At 36.4% G+C, this 16,703-nt stretch overlaps 1 protein-coding gene across 1 annotated transcript in view; it reads left to right on the plus strand.

Annotated features, from left to right (window-relative positions):
* The first annotated feature begins 110 nt into the window (after window positions 1-110).
* The window catches only part of DYTN (dystrotelin), a 50,709-nt gene continuing 34,116 nt past the window's right edge, over window positions 111-16,703 (plus strand). Inside the window, exons 1-9 of the mRNA XM_040703916.2 lie at window positions 111-4,320; window positions 6,298-6,372; window positions 8,099-8,300; window positions 9,910-9,995; window positions 10,830-10,918; window positions 11,601-11,672; window positions 12,017-12,180; window positions 13,048-13,159; window positions 15,207-15,352. Coding sequence (XP_040559850.1) covers window positions 4,173-4,320; window positions 6,298-6,372; window positions 8,099-8,300; window positions 9,910-9,995; window positions 10,830-10,918; window positions 11,601-11,672; window positions 12,017-12,180; window positions 13,048-13,159; window positions 15,207-15,352 — 1,094 coding nt within the window. The 5' untranslated portion in view covers window positions 111-4,172. The remainder of the gene's footprint in view (window positions 4,321-6,297; window positions 6,373-8,098; window positions 8,301-9,909; window positions 9,996-10,829; window positions 10,919-11,600; window positions 11,673-12,016; window positions 12,181-13,047; window positions 13,160-15,206; window positions 15,353-16,703) is intronic.

A 16,703-nucleotide genomic window follows, 5' to 3' on the forward strand; every position in this document is an offset into this window, starting at 1 on the left:
GTGGAGCTTCAAACTCTTAGCAGGGATAGCCTTCATCTTACTTGAGGAAATCAAGAGGGGTTTATGTGTTCTTTGCCAGCTGGTGAATGAGGAGTTCATAGAAAAAAGAGTTTAGGAAACCTGGATTTCACAGGGGAGATGAAAGTGAGAGTGTAGTTTCTTACACTGAATATATATGGAAGAAGCAAGGTTTCGTTGGTACAAGTATCTTCATGGAGAAGTTCACATGGAAGCTGTAGAGGCAGGAGTTGTAAGAAGTCTTGAAGTAAGGGGCTAGGAATCATTAATTTCATGTGGAAATGGTCTCCAGAAAATTAGTTTCTAGAACTGTATGCATAGAAAATTTGTTGAGTCTCTAGCAGAATCTGGAGGCGGGTGTCTTGGGAGACTATAGGAGAGAAGGATGCTATCAGTAGTTTTTACAAACTACGCTTGATTTGTTTCTTATTCTAAGACAGGAACTTCTGTAAAATGTATTTAAATTTATGTTTTTCTATATGGAATTGTATATGGAATATTTCTATATGGAATCTCATAGTCTTTTTAATGTTTGAATTCTTTTTTTCTTCCTGTGGAGATAATAGTTCAAACTACACATTTCAAGCACAAACAATGCACAGCTGTTAATGAGAAATATATTGCAGAAACATTTTGTTTCTAAACAGACTTACTGGGCTTCTGAGTTACTGCCAGTGAACCACAAAGAATTTCACCTGAGTGTTTTACAAGAGAATGAGAAAACAAATGTCTTGGATGTCTCACATCCTAAATTACTCTAACTAGTTGTTATGAACTAATTTGTAGTAATTAACTAGTGGCCTGCAAAGAAATTCAGATCTTTACTTAGGGAAACAGAACGGAAACTGAAGTTTCTTGGCTTTTTCTTAGGGCTGTATGAAAGAATAACAATATTTGGAAAGGTAAAATATGATAATATATTCAAAGTTGATTGTATCATGTTAGAAATAGTCATATATTGACAAATGTGGGTTTTCTATAAGTAATAAGTAATTTCTTGTGCACGCTTTCTCAGAAGTTACTGCTGGGGATGTGTGCAGGTTATTCATAGCTTTGATGAATTCTATATTGAGAAATGTGTTCTGCATTGAGAAATAGATGAAAATGGCCCTTCAGATAAATGGAAATATCTAAAAAATGTTATATATATTCTCCATATTAGATATATAATCTGCTGAAGAGTGTGTAAGCTTTCTGTGTAGTTGGAACATTCCTTATTCTAGAACATTAACACTAGGGCTTACTATTTTTTCTCTTTTTGTTGTTGCACCAACTGTTACAGCCCTCTTTCTGCCTTAGTGTTCCAGCTTTCACCTTTTTTTTCCTCTCTATAGCAACACTGTTTCTCAGCAACTGGGAGATGCTTTGCAAAGGCCCCTCAGTTGAAAAATATTGCACTCCAATGATAAGAAGAATTGGCTTTGAAACAAAGATCAAAGAAGTTTTATCTTGAATTATTAAAGATATTTATTACTAATTAATTAGTGTTTTCTGTTTTGACTGCTTAGACAATTACCTGATGCTTTGATCTGGGCTGTTGCTAGGCATTTGTTAAGAAGAGCATTCATTTAAAAGCAAAACCTTTAGAACTATGTCTTGAAGTCAACTTTTAAGTGCTACAAAACTACTGGACTTCTCTGAAGGTGTTTTCTGACCTATGGGCTTTTAGCAGCTAGCTGAGATAAAGGTAAGCGCTGTTACTCTATTTACGAGGAGATGGTAGTTTCAGCCTTTGAATACAACATGGAACGTTTTCACCTTTTTAAGGAAACAGAAGTAATTGTAGTTTATTTTATGCATATTTAAAATATTGCTCATACATTGTCTGACTCATTTCTAAAGAAGGAAGGCTTCTGTGGTCAAGTCAATTGATCTGTTGAGAGATTTCTGCCTTACTTGATCAGATTTGTCTTTCTCTGTATTTTAACTTAATTGTGCAGTATGCTTAAAAATGCATTTTATTTGCTACAGAAAATATTCTGAGAACCTGTATAGACATACAAAATACTCATAGGTAGTTAAAGCATGTTGCTTTTCTTGCACTTTACAGTAGGGTGCCAGAATAAGGCGACTCTCATTCTGCACTTAACAATAGTTGAGTTAATGGGATTAGAATTTATAATTATACAATTTCTTTCCCGTACATTTGTAACCAATTTTATAATTCTTTTTTGTTTTATGGAATTGTTCTTAGCTATTAGTAAAGGGCACATACATCCAAAAACACTGACTGAAATAGTTATCAGTGATCATTATTAATTCAGATGTGACGTTTTAGTAGATGGATGATCTTTTTCCTTCATATTGTATTCATTATGAGGTAGATATGCTAACAGTGGAGTAGATCCCTCTCATTTCAGCCGAACAGTCCTACTGCAGTCAAGAGCTGGACTATCTGTAGAGTTTTGTACACTAAAATAAAGACTATATATGTTAATAATGTCTTCCATAAATGGGTATAGCACATCTGACATTATGATGGTGTATCATGACCACTAGTTGAGTAAAACACTTAAGCATGTACTTAACTTTGATACCTTCCTTGAGCACTATAGTACAAATGTATGATGTATTTATCTGTATGAGTAATTTATAGGGTAAGCATTTCACTGTACTGGATGGAGAGCTCATTATCCTACGTAAGTATCAAGTGCTAATATATTATGCACACTGTTAAACTCAGTGAAGTCAATGGAGCTGTTCTTATTAGGGTGAGTAAACTGAATTCTAATATAGGTGAATTAAGCCTGTGCATTTTTATATTTATCTTCTTGTTTTATTTTACTTACCTTTGGCAGAGAGACAAAAGGAGGAAAAAAGAGGCAAGTTATGTTTTTATACATCTGCCATTTATCATACATGTAGAGTTGAGGTTGCTATATGTGGCTTATGTTTAATTCATTGCTTAGGATTCCCTGATTTCAGTGATTTCCCTACGTTGATTTTTCTGTCAAAGTATGTGGAGACATATAATGCTGCACCCATTTTAGGAGTAATTGCATAAGCAAAGTTGTATGCCTACATAAATGTTGAGCAGAACTGCAATCTTGCAGAACTCAAGGTTGAATCCAAGCTGCAAACCCTGCTAAAGGAAGAAAACAGAGGGATGCTGGAAAAGGAACAGAGGTGTTTCTTTCAAACAGGAACTTAATAGAAATGGTGGCATTATACTCTATAATGAGGAAGTAATAAAAGCAAGTCTGAATCCCATCATTTTAAATATTTATAGGTTATTTAGAGACTGAAACACAGAGTTGCAACTTTCACCAAATATGATGATGAACAATAAATTTATTATAGATTTAACGATTATAGATCTTTATGCTTCATAATTGGCCAATATTCTATCATGTTTCTGGCAAATGATCAGTGACTCACTGCAAAAATGTCAAGAAATGTCAAGCAGTGAAAGCTTGGGTAAATTTTGTTTTAATAGTGAATTTATTGTTTAGACTTGAGATAGTTTTCAATTCTTTAATTTTTATTTCTACTGAGTTTCCATTTCTTTTCTACTGTGATCTATATAAATAAATATATATGTATAGCCTTTAGTATCTTCAGTAACTTAGGCCTGTTACACCTAGTGTTTTTCAACTGTAATACTAGCTGACAGTTTCTATACTAAATTCAGATTTATATTTTTATGTTTAAAAATATAATGTAGTTTAAAGCGTAAAAGACATAAGTTCTGACAGGAAAATTTGTTTCTGTTATTATCAGTGACACAACTACTTTTGCATTCAGGGATGTGCTAGGAAGCTTCCTTCTTCACTTCCTTCTGAGATCAAAAAAGGAATACTGTCAGCTTACCTGACCACTTTGGTTTGAAAATTCTAGAATATAGACTTGCAAGCAATTGCAATCACTGAATCTTGAGAGCAGCCTGGTGTAAGGGTATACTTTAGCTATCTTGAAATTATACCATGTGGACTATGTGGTAATCCTACTTGTAAACACTGGACTCCTGAATGGTCAAAGATCTCATTCCTGTTCTTCAACTGCTCTGGGAACAGTTTTCTCCTTCATGCAATTTTGCAGTTAGTACAGTTGCCGCTACTTTATCCTGAGCAGAGATTCTGCAAATTTGTGGTGTTTCTCCATACCCGACACCAAATTTACTATGTTAGTTTATATAATTCTGTTTAATTTCATCTATGAAATGCATTCAGTACATTTTTCAGTTTGTAAGGTTTGGTTGGAATGGTTCAATATGCCTCAATAATGTGATTTTGCACTTTGATTTTTTTCATTATAGAATGTCTAATACCATCTGCTCACTTAAAATGAATCCAGACTTGCAGGGTAAGGATTTTTCTCATTTCTCATCAACTTTTCTCAGGAGATATTTCTGTATCTGTTTGCATGGAAACTGCTGAACTGTAATGAAGTCATACAATTCTCAGAATCTCTGTGCTATAAAACTTAATTGACAAATTACATAGCTGTGTTGCCATGCCTTTTTTTAGATCTATGATGGTACCTTCCCTGCCATTACCACCTTGATTCATGGAATAATCAAGCATGCAAGGGTTGTGTTGCCGAATTTATAATATTAATTTTTTTCACATGTTCTAGAATAGGCATGAAGGATGACTATACCCTCCCGTTTTAAGTATAAAATTGTAGGTGATATGTCATCTGCTACACAGCAAGTAGTGCACAATACAAAACTAAAGGTAACCAGCTGGAGATGTCAAGAAACTTTTCTTATACATGTAGGAATTATTTTGTCAGCATCTCAATGAAAGGCATTTATGGGTCTTGAGGAAAAATTTTACTCTGCAGAATGATGCATGCTGGTTTTCTGTCCAAGGGGACAATTCCACCCCTATTAAAAATGTGTTTAATTGTTCTGTCCTGCCAAGTAGTCTCTCATAAATAAGCATGATGCATTTTATATTTTATTTATTTATTTATTTATTTATTTGCTGTTGACTTTTATGCTCTTGCAAGTTAATTCTGAACTATTGCTTGACTGGCACAAAATGCCCTACTATGATACTAGATATTGCCTATAAGGATGAACTTGAACAACAGCTGTAGTGCAAACAAGTTTATAGCAAATGGCTATTAGAACAGATTCTTCCTATTTGGAAAGCATCTTGCATGTGGAAAGTATTCAAGATGGATTATGTGTATGTTTCTAATGTTTTATATTCTTTCTTAGAGAAAGAAAATAAACATTTGGGACTTAATCCATAGTCCACTGAAAACTGCAGGAATCAGTATTTCTTTCAAAAAAGCTTTGGATCATGTTACTGAAGAAAGAGAACTGATACTGCATGGGAGTAAAAACTCATTTTTCACATTGTATGACATGCTACTCTAGATCTTGAAATAGTACCGTGAAACATTATGTGACAAGAGCAGGAGTAAACAGATGGTATGGCAGATAGGGCTTATTTCTATCTGCTGCATCTGGGAACCAGCAGAGCCCATAATTTGCTGACTACTAACATTAGTCTGGAACATTTGTATGGAACCACTGCACACAGATTGGCCCATTTCCATACTAAACAGGTAGAGAGTTACATAAATTATTTCTGCTCCGTTATGCATCTTATTTGTTGCTTATGCTATTGTGATCAGGCCTTTTTTGTTGTTGTTGTTGTGCAGCTCAAGATATGTGTGTAAAGTAGCAGGCCTAAGTCAAGTTCTGAAACCCTTACTTTCCACTCAGAAAATCATGCTTTAGTGATGTGAAATGGATGAGCTGAAATAATGTAAGGGCACAGGATTTAGTTGAGCAACTTGAGTGAAATTACTAAGTAGAGATGTCATAAGCTAGTTGCTCTGGGAAGCAGCTTATCTTATGAGACAATTCCAGATGTTGATCTTGGCAGAAAATTTGTTTAATGCTTGGAACAAAAGACATCCAAAACAATAACCCTGCTGTACAGACTGACGAACTGTTCCATGTAGAAAAGCATCTCTACTCTGATCAAGAATGTGTTTTGCCTAGAAATATTGATCTTAGCTAAAAGTACACATACTGCATGTTCATTTTGCAGAGACTTAATTCCTGAAGAAGGATATGTGCTTTGTCTACTTATACTATTTTTCTGACTCATCTTGCCACTGGTAATAAGACCATTTTCCTCTCAAAGCTGTGGGAAAGAGTGTTTTCACATTTATCAAAATTTGTCAGAATTTTCCTTGAAGAAAAGTGTTGTGGGTTTTGACCAAGTCAAAATTTGGTTATTTCAGTTTCGCTTTTTCTTTCTTTTTTCTTTTTTTTAAATTAACTACTCTATTGTGTTGTTTGTTTTTTTTTCACAGAGGCTTTCAATGACATTCAGAGCTCCGTCTACAGAACAGCCTTAAAACTACGCTCACTACAAAGTCTGTGCCAATGTTAGTAGATGAAGAAAATTATGTGCTTTGACAGGGAGAGGAATCTGTAAAAATTCCGTGTTGCTGTCACCATGAGTTATTACACGACTTTCCTCTCTCATTTTCCACCTGAAAAATTCAGAGTGCATTATAAACTCTTAAGAGCTAGATAGTTCTTTGTATACAAATCAGTTTTCTCCCTGTTTGAATATGCACTGGAATATATTAGGAAAATTCTAAATGCATGAGAGAACTGAGGTGTTATTTCTATCTACATTGTTATATAGACAACATGGGCAATTAATGAGTCTTTATCTGTATATTATCTGTAGGAGTTGAGTTATTGGAAGTAACCATAGATGATCAAAAATGTGTTTACAGGCACTAGAGGTATTAATGAGAATTACTGTACTACAACATTATAAATATTACGTGCATAGATTATAATGCTACAAGTATTAATGAGAAATATTATAAGTGTTAATGAGTACAAACCAAAATATGACAGGCAGAAAACCCCAGCCTAGCACTCATTCTCCCTGGCTTTGAAGTAAGAATTCTGTGCAAGGAAATGGAACAAAGCCAGGGGTACCTAGCTTGCTTTGAAATAAATGGATCTAAATTCCATATTGAGATAGAATGCATGGAAATCTTGAATTTTCTACTGTTAACAGTCTGTTGCTGAAAATGTAGGTATGTTACAAGTGAGATGTTTAGGGGAGCGTCAAAAGACGTTCAGTTTGTTGGTTGTGGCCATGTGTACTAGTTTGACTATGCTCTTCTGTGAACATATTTAGCTGGATTTCAGCCCTGACATGCTAAATCTACCTGGTGCTGTGTCACAGCATGGAAGTGCTAACTCACAGAGGCACTGGTTTTCATTAGCTCTTTTGCATAGACCTCCATGTTGCCTCAGCATTCATAGCAACTACTCCAGTTACCCTCTTCCTTTTACACTGGTGATCAGAATTGCACACAGATGGAGCTTCACCAGTGTCTTGCACCAATACTTTCAGTCTTCACTGAAAAGACTATTGGTGACATATTCTAGGGTCTTCTCTCTTTCTTCAGGAGCCTTATTGGATTGAGGGTGATGAGAGAGAGATGCATACATACATATACTCTAGTCTTTCATTATTGATCCTAATTAATCATGCCTCTGTTGTACTGAATGTGACCTTCAAGCAGTCACAGCTCATTCTTCCCACTGGGTATTAGTTATGACACATTTTATAGTATAACATATTAGCAACTTTCTTGGCCAAAGTATCTTATTTCTCTTTGTATCTGGAATGAGAAGAAATCCTACTCCAAAGTACGCATTCATTCCACAGACCTAGCGGAACTTTATTTTGAAGTACAAAATGGTGCATAAATCTGTAGTATCTCTCACTATACATACAATGAAATGTAGGACTACAATTTAGTTTGCAGTTACTGTGCTGTTTTCATTTGTAATTTGCATGCAGTTAATTATGTTATTTTCCTTCCTCTCCTAACTATTTCAAAATAATCTCCAGAGAATTTTAGTTGTGCAATTCTATCCTTACAGCCTCACAAGTTGTGCTGTATCCCTAAATCCAGCAAGACTTTTCCCAGTTTGTTTCTTTTTTGTGTCGCACACTGTGTTAGACTTAGTTGTCTAGACTTACCAGAAGTAGGTGCTTTTGATTAAAAAAGAGAAGTCCAGCTTCCACTCAAGAGAAGGCAGGAATCCTCATTTGTTTCTTCCTTTGTTTTCCCACAGTGGATTTGATTGATGTTTCTCTGATTCAGCATGTCTTATCAAGTGAACAGAAACAGAGGGAAAAGCAGATTTCTCTGAAAGTGCAGCAGCTCTCTGGAATGCTGAAGGAGCTGTTTGAAAGAGCAAGGTTAGAAAAACCAGGCCAGGTAGATCCAAGAGCTGCCGAATTCACACTGAGCCTGCTAGAAGCCATGTATGACAGGTGAGAGAGAGCACAAATATCAACTTATCACGAAGTACTGCTAGATGAAATCTATTTCTACCATTCTTATGTCACTTTTGTATTAAACTGTCCCATGATGACGGTATTTTCTTTAAGTTACGCACAACGTATTTCAGATACAGGAAGGTGGGGCACAAAGCATTAGCAGAGAAACTGCGGTAAGATAATTCCAAAAAGTCCAGATATCTGCCTGCCTATTCTAGCTTCTTTGGTGAACATCACTGTACAAAGAGAGACTCTTCACTTGACAGCCAGGGTTTTTTGATACACTTCTGAATAAAAATCCATATTCACCTTTGTATATGCACAGGTCAAGACTTTACCAGTCACTTCCCATTATTCATTTTTCTCCAGCTTATTCACAAACAATATGGATTGTTAATCGCAGGATTGGTTCATTACTATATCAGATTTAAAAGAAAAGGTTTAGTTCATTGTTGAGTTTACTCACCACAAATGAAATTAATTCCCTTTTTCATCAGAGCAAAGCTTTTGACTGAATATGTGAGTAAGATACAGATGTTCTACAGGATTCTGTGTTAAATTACTGTTAATCATACAATCACTACTATTTAAGATCCCGTGTTGCTAATTTTTTGTACTTACAAAGTCAATGAAGTCTAAGAATAAATAGATGTATTTCAAAGCAAAGCTGAAAACATCCAAAGTATTTTGTAATTTTCTTCCTTTAAGTACCACTTCAGGAAAACCATTTAGAAGAATCTCCTTAACAGGACTATCTTTGTCTTTTTTTCCTGTTTTGCAAGGACAGTGTATTGCTTTCTTTATGCTGTAATATCTTTCTATAAATCTGTTTTCACAAGTTTCTTTTGTTTTCACAAGCTGCATAGATAGGATAGAAAAAGCATTTTGTAATTTTCTTCAAAACATGTTTTCTCTATGCTATTCTCCACTCTCCATTACCAACTGAAAGTATTTCATGGCAAGAACATATAAGTGCTCTGCCATGTCTGTGTGATTGCTTAATTGCATGCTTACATAAACTTTTATAAGGGTTTTTTGGTTGTATACTTCATGAGATTTGAAAATAACTGTCACAAAAATGTTCTTGTAAGTTTCATTAAACAGCAGTGTCTGGTGAATATCCTATGCATGTTCTATTTGAATTGCAGTGAAATTAAAGGAAGTTAATCCAAGAGGTAGGTGCAGGGGTAGGTCTGGGGCTGCAGTGAGGTTACCTGATGATATACTAGAAAAAGCAGATTGTAGTCCTGATTTCTCATCCATATTTGGGAAGGCCTTCCACAAGAAAAGAGGATGATTAATTAATTAATTACTTATAGGATGGGTATTATAGGAATAAAATTATGTTTTAATTGGAATGTGAGGTCTTTTAAGGAGATATTGTATATTTGTTTTAAGATTGCATGGTATCTTGAACGTTGTAGTCATGTTCAGTCACAAACAGTCCCAGATATAAAATATCACTACAATGCTACATGTGCTGTGTACATACAAAAGAATATGAATGTCGACGTTATCTTACAGCGTAACTATTTCTTTTTCTTTAGAGGTTCCAGGTTTTGTGTTCTTGGTGTATGTAATATAATTGATTTTATTTTTCTAGATCTGGAACAGGTCATATCAAAACTAGATCTGCTGCAGCTGCCCTAATTGCCCTTTCAAGAGACACTCTACTTGCTAAATACAGAGGTGGGAAATGTACAGTTTTATATACTGTGTAAAATACTGAATGTTGAGAAAATGCTGATTTTTTTTTGTTATTTTATACTTTAGAAGAGTATAAATCTGATGCAGACAGTAAATTATGTTGTAGGAAAAGGCTAATGCAGAAAAGTACTTTTTCATCAGTGTTCATATTCATCTCTGCATTAATGGTCAAAGCTCAGTAACGAAGACCAAGTTCTGTTTGCCTAGCAGAAAGGAACAGAAACCCCTTGTTTTAAATTTCACTAGAGCACAAAACAAATGTATATACTTGATCCAGGAAGTCATTAGGAATCTTTTAAATATTAGGAAAAAAAATTGCTTAAAGAATTATAAAAGATAAAGATAGCCCTGTGCATAGAGCAGCACAAAGGCTTCCACCTGAATTAAATGCTCAAAATGGAGAATAAATGAACTGCAAGAGGCATATTGGCTTCATATTCTCCCATTGCTTATTATGTATTTTCTCTCAAATTACTTGGAATTGACAATTCACAATTTAAACAGGGCATTTTTAACTATGTTTCTTACAGCCATGAAAACGAGCTTTGTATTTCCTCCATCCTTCCAGTCTTAGCTGTTAAGGATAAGAGATTGCTATAATTTCATTCTTAATTTGCTTTCCTCCTCTTTTTCCTTTCCCTGCTGGGGAAAGCATAGTCAGCAGTCACTGAGTGCCTGCTAGATTTGACTATTAAAGGAGAGTTGTTTTGAGAGGTTTACTTGATCTTTTGTAATAATCATACAGATATTTTGAGAATAAGTAGCTGGTTTCCAGCTCTACTAGGATTCTAGTTTCCTTTCTCTGGTTGTTTTCAGCTTTTTTTGAGTTTTATGCTGTTCCTGATGGGAAGAAGGCCTTGATTACCCGCAGTGCTCTGAGAGGCCTGCTAACAGACTTGAATCAGGTAATGCCTCTGCAGTGCCCTTAGGTAACAAGTCTCAAAGGAGGAATTCTAATCCAAAAGAAGAACATATATTGTTGATACTTTTTATGTTTGATTATATTATGGGATTGATGTCAGCAGGGTACTGTGTGGACTTAGGGATCTACCATGCAAAGTAGGCAAAATAATCAAATTCTCTAGCTATCCTTAGTCTGAATAATGTCTGACATTGGTATCTATGTGTATTCATTTTGCCCAAGCTTAAAGATCCTGGGAACAGCTGCATGCAGCTGTTGCTAAAGCAGTTTCAAACTTCAGATGTTTGCATATCTATATATAAGAATAGCTTGCAGTTGCAGAATAATACCTTAGCATGCGAGTATTTCCACCTGAACTGGTGCTAAAAATAGGGTCTTAAAATGACTCCTGAGGTTCAAACCTACTGTCCATCAGTATTCTATTGTGGCAACGTAGTATATTGATCCATTAGAATAAGTGAGCTGGAAGCAAATCATTCTGACACATGTTGAACTCCAAAATTGCGCACTGATGGTAGGAATCTGAATAGCTTTTCTTGAGAAGAGTATGTCAAATGGCATTTCTATAGGCGCTTTGCCACCAGTGTGCTGTCACCATCTCAACTGAGCATGATGGGAAGATCTGTTTTTTATTGAGACACTTCTAAGCCTTCTTCTCAATGCAGATCCCAGCCGCTGTAGGAGAAGGCTGCACTTCGTCTTGTGTGGAAATTGCTACTCACAGCTGTTTCCATGGGGTGAGTGAATTTCAGATGTCCTGGGAAATTACTTTGAATGTTGATGATAGATTAAGATTGGAAGTGTATCACCATGTGACAAATACCAGTATATACTTTTAAGAAACAGGGCTGTTTGTCATTCTCACAATATAGAGGAAGCGATATCTGTAGAAAAGATGCTCAGTAAGATACTACTGAAGACTTGCATTTATTCTAAACCTTTTAAACCCAGTAGCATTTTATATGAATGAAAAAAATCTCTGCTAGCAGAGTCCAGTATGGGAACTTTTATTAAGAACTGTAGATGAGACACTAGTTCTTTTCAAGTAAATGGCTGAACTTGAGATGTGTATTTTTTCCAGGTTCTGAAGTCAGGAATTGTTGAAGAAAAATTCCTGTCTTGGCTGAGATCAGGACCTACTCTTCTGCAATGGCTCCCTACATGTTACAGATTATCAGCCACGGAAATGGTTTCTCACCGTGTTAGATGTAGAGTCTGCAAAACTTTCCCCATAACAGGCCTCAGGTATGTCAGTAACTACTACAGTCTACAGTATCCACGTAGAAAGTTCTTACTATTGGTTGCATACTCTGCAGGCTTTAACTACTATATTAAACAGTAGACATGGGACATAACAAATCAGATGTGGGAAAGAGAGGACTACCCCAGGCTCCAGTGTGGCTCAGGCTTCCATCCTGTTTCACTTTATTTCACTGGCACAGGCATTATTATGGACACTTACAGAAAGTAAACTTGCAGATCAGTGGTAAACCCAAGAATTGAACTTAGATATCTCATTTTGTACTTCTTTTTCCCATAATCAGTTGGGCATATTAACTGGCTAGTTAAGTTAGCCATCTTACGACCTGGTCCCTCTAAGTAAAAATGCCTCCTGATTAGAAAACAGACATTACCTATGGACCAGAATGCACAGAACAACATTTTGCTGTTACTGTCTTCTCACTAAGTTTAGAGGGTTTGTGTTTATTTTTTTTAATTTTTCTTAAGTTACAAATTCTACATCAATAATGTAGTAACATTACAGTTCAATGAGAGCAGCAGATAGAGGTAAGCTATAAGAAACATGTGAAGATGTCACCGCATTTTCAAAAATGGTACTAGAATTTTTTTTTATTTTTATTTTTTTGACTGAATTTCATTGCAGCAAATTAATAATACCAGAAATCATGACTGGGTTCTGGAGATTACTCCACTGTCATGTAGACAAAGTAATGCCTGCTATTCACAAGATGCTGGTGAAAGTCTTTATTGTAACTTAGGTGCTTCCCTGCATTTCAGAATGCAGGGATATGAATTTCTAGTAGTCAGGCTCACTTACACCAAGTTCTCAGTTGCAAGGAAGTAACTTAATCCTTTTGTTTACTTTCACAGGTATCGCTGTCTGAAGTGCCTCAATTTTGACCTTTGCCAGGTCTGCTTTTTCACCGGCCGTCACAGCAAGCCACATAAGAGTTCACATCCTGTTGTGGAACACTGTGTGCAGGTAGAGTCCTCCCCTGTTCTGGTTCTTTATATGGACAATTTGACAATAGACTTCGAGCTTAACTGATTAGAAAATTACGTATATATCAGCCATGGTATCCATGAGGCATTAGGATTTATTTATCTGAGAACAGTGAGTCAGGGAAAAGAAAAAAAGACTTCTAACTTAAGAAATATTCTGTTCTGAAATAACTGAATAGAGCCATGAAATGTCAGACTGCAAGTCCTCTTCCCAGGGAGATGTTTGGTTAATATCTTCCTTAAAAATAATGTAGAGATGTTAGTTCCTCCAGATATCCTTCCTTATGCTCCATGAGGAAACAGAACAATCAAATGACAACTTATGCCCTCATGCAGAGGTTTCTATTAGGGACATTAAATTGAATATGAATGGGGAATGCATGGGAACGTGTGAATGTCAAAGCACAAGAAGGAAGAGCAGGAGTGTGTCAAAGTCAGGAAATGATGCAACCTAGATTAGTTGATCAGCAAGCTCATAGCCCTTCCATACACACAGCTTTTCAGGACACTCAGATTAGGAAAATAAAGAACAACCTGAAACAAAGGACAAAGCCATTTTAAGATAATAATGTGAAGATAAAGGACAAGACTTGTGGCTATAAAACGTCCAAGGAGACAGAAGGCAGCAAATAAATCCTCACGACCCACAGAACTGAGAAAAGGTAGAGAGATGAAAGATCACGACTGTGAGTTCCTAAAGGAATTAAAGGTGCATCCAAAAACCAGCACAGTGCAAGTAACCCAGGAGTCTGAAGGAGAACTGGTATCTCTTTTCCTCCATGTCAATAAGTCACTGTAGTCATACCATGTGGATACATACACCTTGGTATGTGAATGCTGGAGAGACCACCTGAACACATGTACAGTAGTACTTTTGAGTGAGTAAGTGTGAGTGAGTGAAATCAATTTTGGTTTAAAATCAAGTCCTCTTTCTCTCTTATACTGTATGACATTAAGTTTTCCTGTGTTGTTGCTGCAGTATTGCAACTGAATAGCTGTACTCAAGTTTTGTAGAATGGTTTGGGTTGGAATGGACCTTTAAGATCATCTGGTTCCAACCCCCCTGCTATAGGCAGGGACACCTCCCTCTAGACCACGTTGCTCAAAGCCCCATCCAGCCTGGCCTTGAATACTTCCAGGGAGGGGGCATTCACACCTCTCTGGGCAGCCCGTTCCAGTGTCTCACCACCCCTCACAGTAAAGAATTTCTTCTTAATATCTCATCTAAATCAACCCCCTTCCAGTTTTTCTTTCTTTTGTTTTTGTGAAATGTAGAAGAATTGCTAGTGAGCCCTTTTTCCCATACATTCTGCTCTTAACGGTCCTTGGTCAATTAAATTTTCACTTCATCTTTACCAGGGTGTGGGATGCTGAGATGGATTTGAAGTGTCAGCACCGTTTTTCCTTACTGTGCTGACACCTTGTGGTAATATTACCACTGAGAAATGACTGGGATGCATGTTGTATGTTTTCTTCTGTTTTCCTGTTCAATCTGTTAATCCTTTCCCAGTGTTCTGCACCAGTCATTTTCTGGGAAAGAGTTGGTTCATGTCCTGCCATAGTATAGTTGTGGAGCATAGTTGTTTTTACCTGATGCTGCTGTGACAACTGGAAGTATGGTTTTCATTGTACTGTACAAGACGAGGATATAAACACTGAAGGCTGTATACATTAACATTTCATATCAATTTAAAAATTGCTTTTTTTCTATTGTTCCAAAGAAAACTTACGAACTAGTTGGACAGAATACTTGTTGTGCATTTGCAAAAACACTGTAATAAACATATCCAGGCTGCTTCAGTTTGGCCCAGACAGGGTATTTTGCTTACATAAAAGCACTGTAGCAGATCTTACCTGCGGTCCTGCATCATCATCTGCTTCAGCTCTCAGACAACAGCCATGAACCTCTTCAAGTGTTGGACAGCTGGAACTTTGCACGTCTTGCCTTTGCCTTGGGCAGTGCCTTCTTTTGGGTAGCACCTGTTTGAAAAACTCACTCCCTTCTCTGTTATCCCTTGTTCCAACAGATGTCAGCAAAGGCGAATGCAAAGCACTTTCTCTGCACTGTGAGAAACAACCTATTTCAAGACTGCTGCAGAAGAAAGGAGGCTCAGGGAGGGAAGGTTCTGGAGATAACGGAGGAGAGGCATTTCCCTACTCACAAGAATATTCTGTGAGTTTCTGTTTTCAATGAATTTTTTCTCTCTGAATAAAGTGTCGGGCTGTAGGATATTGCTTATTGTGTTCTTTAAGTAAGTGACTTTGTTGTGACAGAGTGTGTCATGATTTTTCCGTAAAAAATTGAAAACGTAAATGGGAAGTTGCTGCACATTGTTCTGTTGCTTAACCATGATTACCATGCTGACAGCCTAATGACCAGTTGTCCTAAAAGGTACAGTGTGCTTGTGTCTTTCTTCCCTTCTTCCCTATGTCATCTCTTTCTTTCTGTGCCATATCTAATGCTCAGACTAAGGTCAAGCATTGCAAATACTTAGTACCTGTCATGGAAAAACTGCATGGATTTTAAGCACCTCCTCTGTGACAAATTTATTGGAAATTAAGTGAATACTTCCTGAATGTGACCCACAGTGCTTTCACTGAGTAGCATTCTACTCAAGTCCCACTGAATAGAAGTCCTGTGGGATTACTCACTGTTGTGAGTAGCTGATTTTTTGCATCACCATTCAAGTTCTTTTAGGTCAGTTCTATTTTGCCTGCATTTAGTTAATGTGTAAATTCATTACTGTATTTCCACAGATTGCAATAGTTAACAATGAGCATTGGAGGTTGTGTTACAATCTTCTGTGTAGTTACTCCTTCTTTGCTCTGGGATTTTGGTTGATATTTAAAACTAGAAACTGAAGAGAACAATTACATGAGATGAGCACACAGACTTATGAAAGGTGAAAAACCTTGCCTGTTGTGTAAAGACCTAGAAACTCTCTTGCATCTCACGTGTTCTGCAAAAGAGAGTGAGAACAAAACAGAGAAAAAAGGTCACTCCTCTCTAAAAGAGTTACATTAAAATAATTTCATCCTTGTGGAAGGAAGGAGGGAAGAGAAAGAGCTGGTTATAAAACTTGACTATGCTATAGTGCTAGGTAAATATATTGCTATTAGAAACCAGTTTTTTATTTTCACTACGATCAATGGATGATAGTTACAGTGATTGTCATAAAGATATTATTTCAATGTTTGTTCTTCAGAATGTGGTGAAATGCAAACCATTTTCCATTGTTAATATATCCCCACTTGTTCTCAACAGTGATATGTTTCTTCATTCTTGAACATCACTTAATCCTTCAGTGGGCAATCAAGATTTCCCTGTGATTCTCAGTGGGTTTTTGCTTACCTTATGCTTGGATAGCAGTTAATGAAAATGAAAATGTCATTTGAGGGTGTCATTATAGGTGTTGCTGTGTGGCTGATAGGTATCTGGGCTTTTCCCAGCATAGAATAACCTGCACAGCAGGATGTCTGGCCCTTTGCTATCTTTTTATCATTGAATTTCCCAATATATTTAG

Source organism: Gallus gallus, chromosome 7 (genome assembly GCF_016699485.2).
Source record: "Gallus gallus isolate bGalGal1 chromosome 7, bGalGal1.mat.broiler.GRCg7b, whole genome shotgun sequence".
NCBI classification, from domain to species: domain Eukaryota; kingdom Metazoa; phylum Chordata; class Aves; order Galliformes; family Phasianidae; genus Gallus; species Gallus gallus.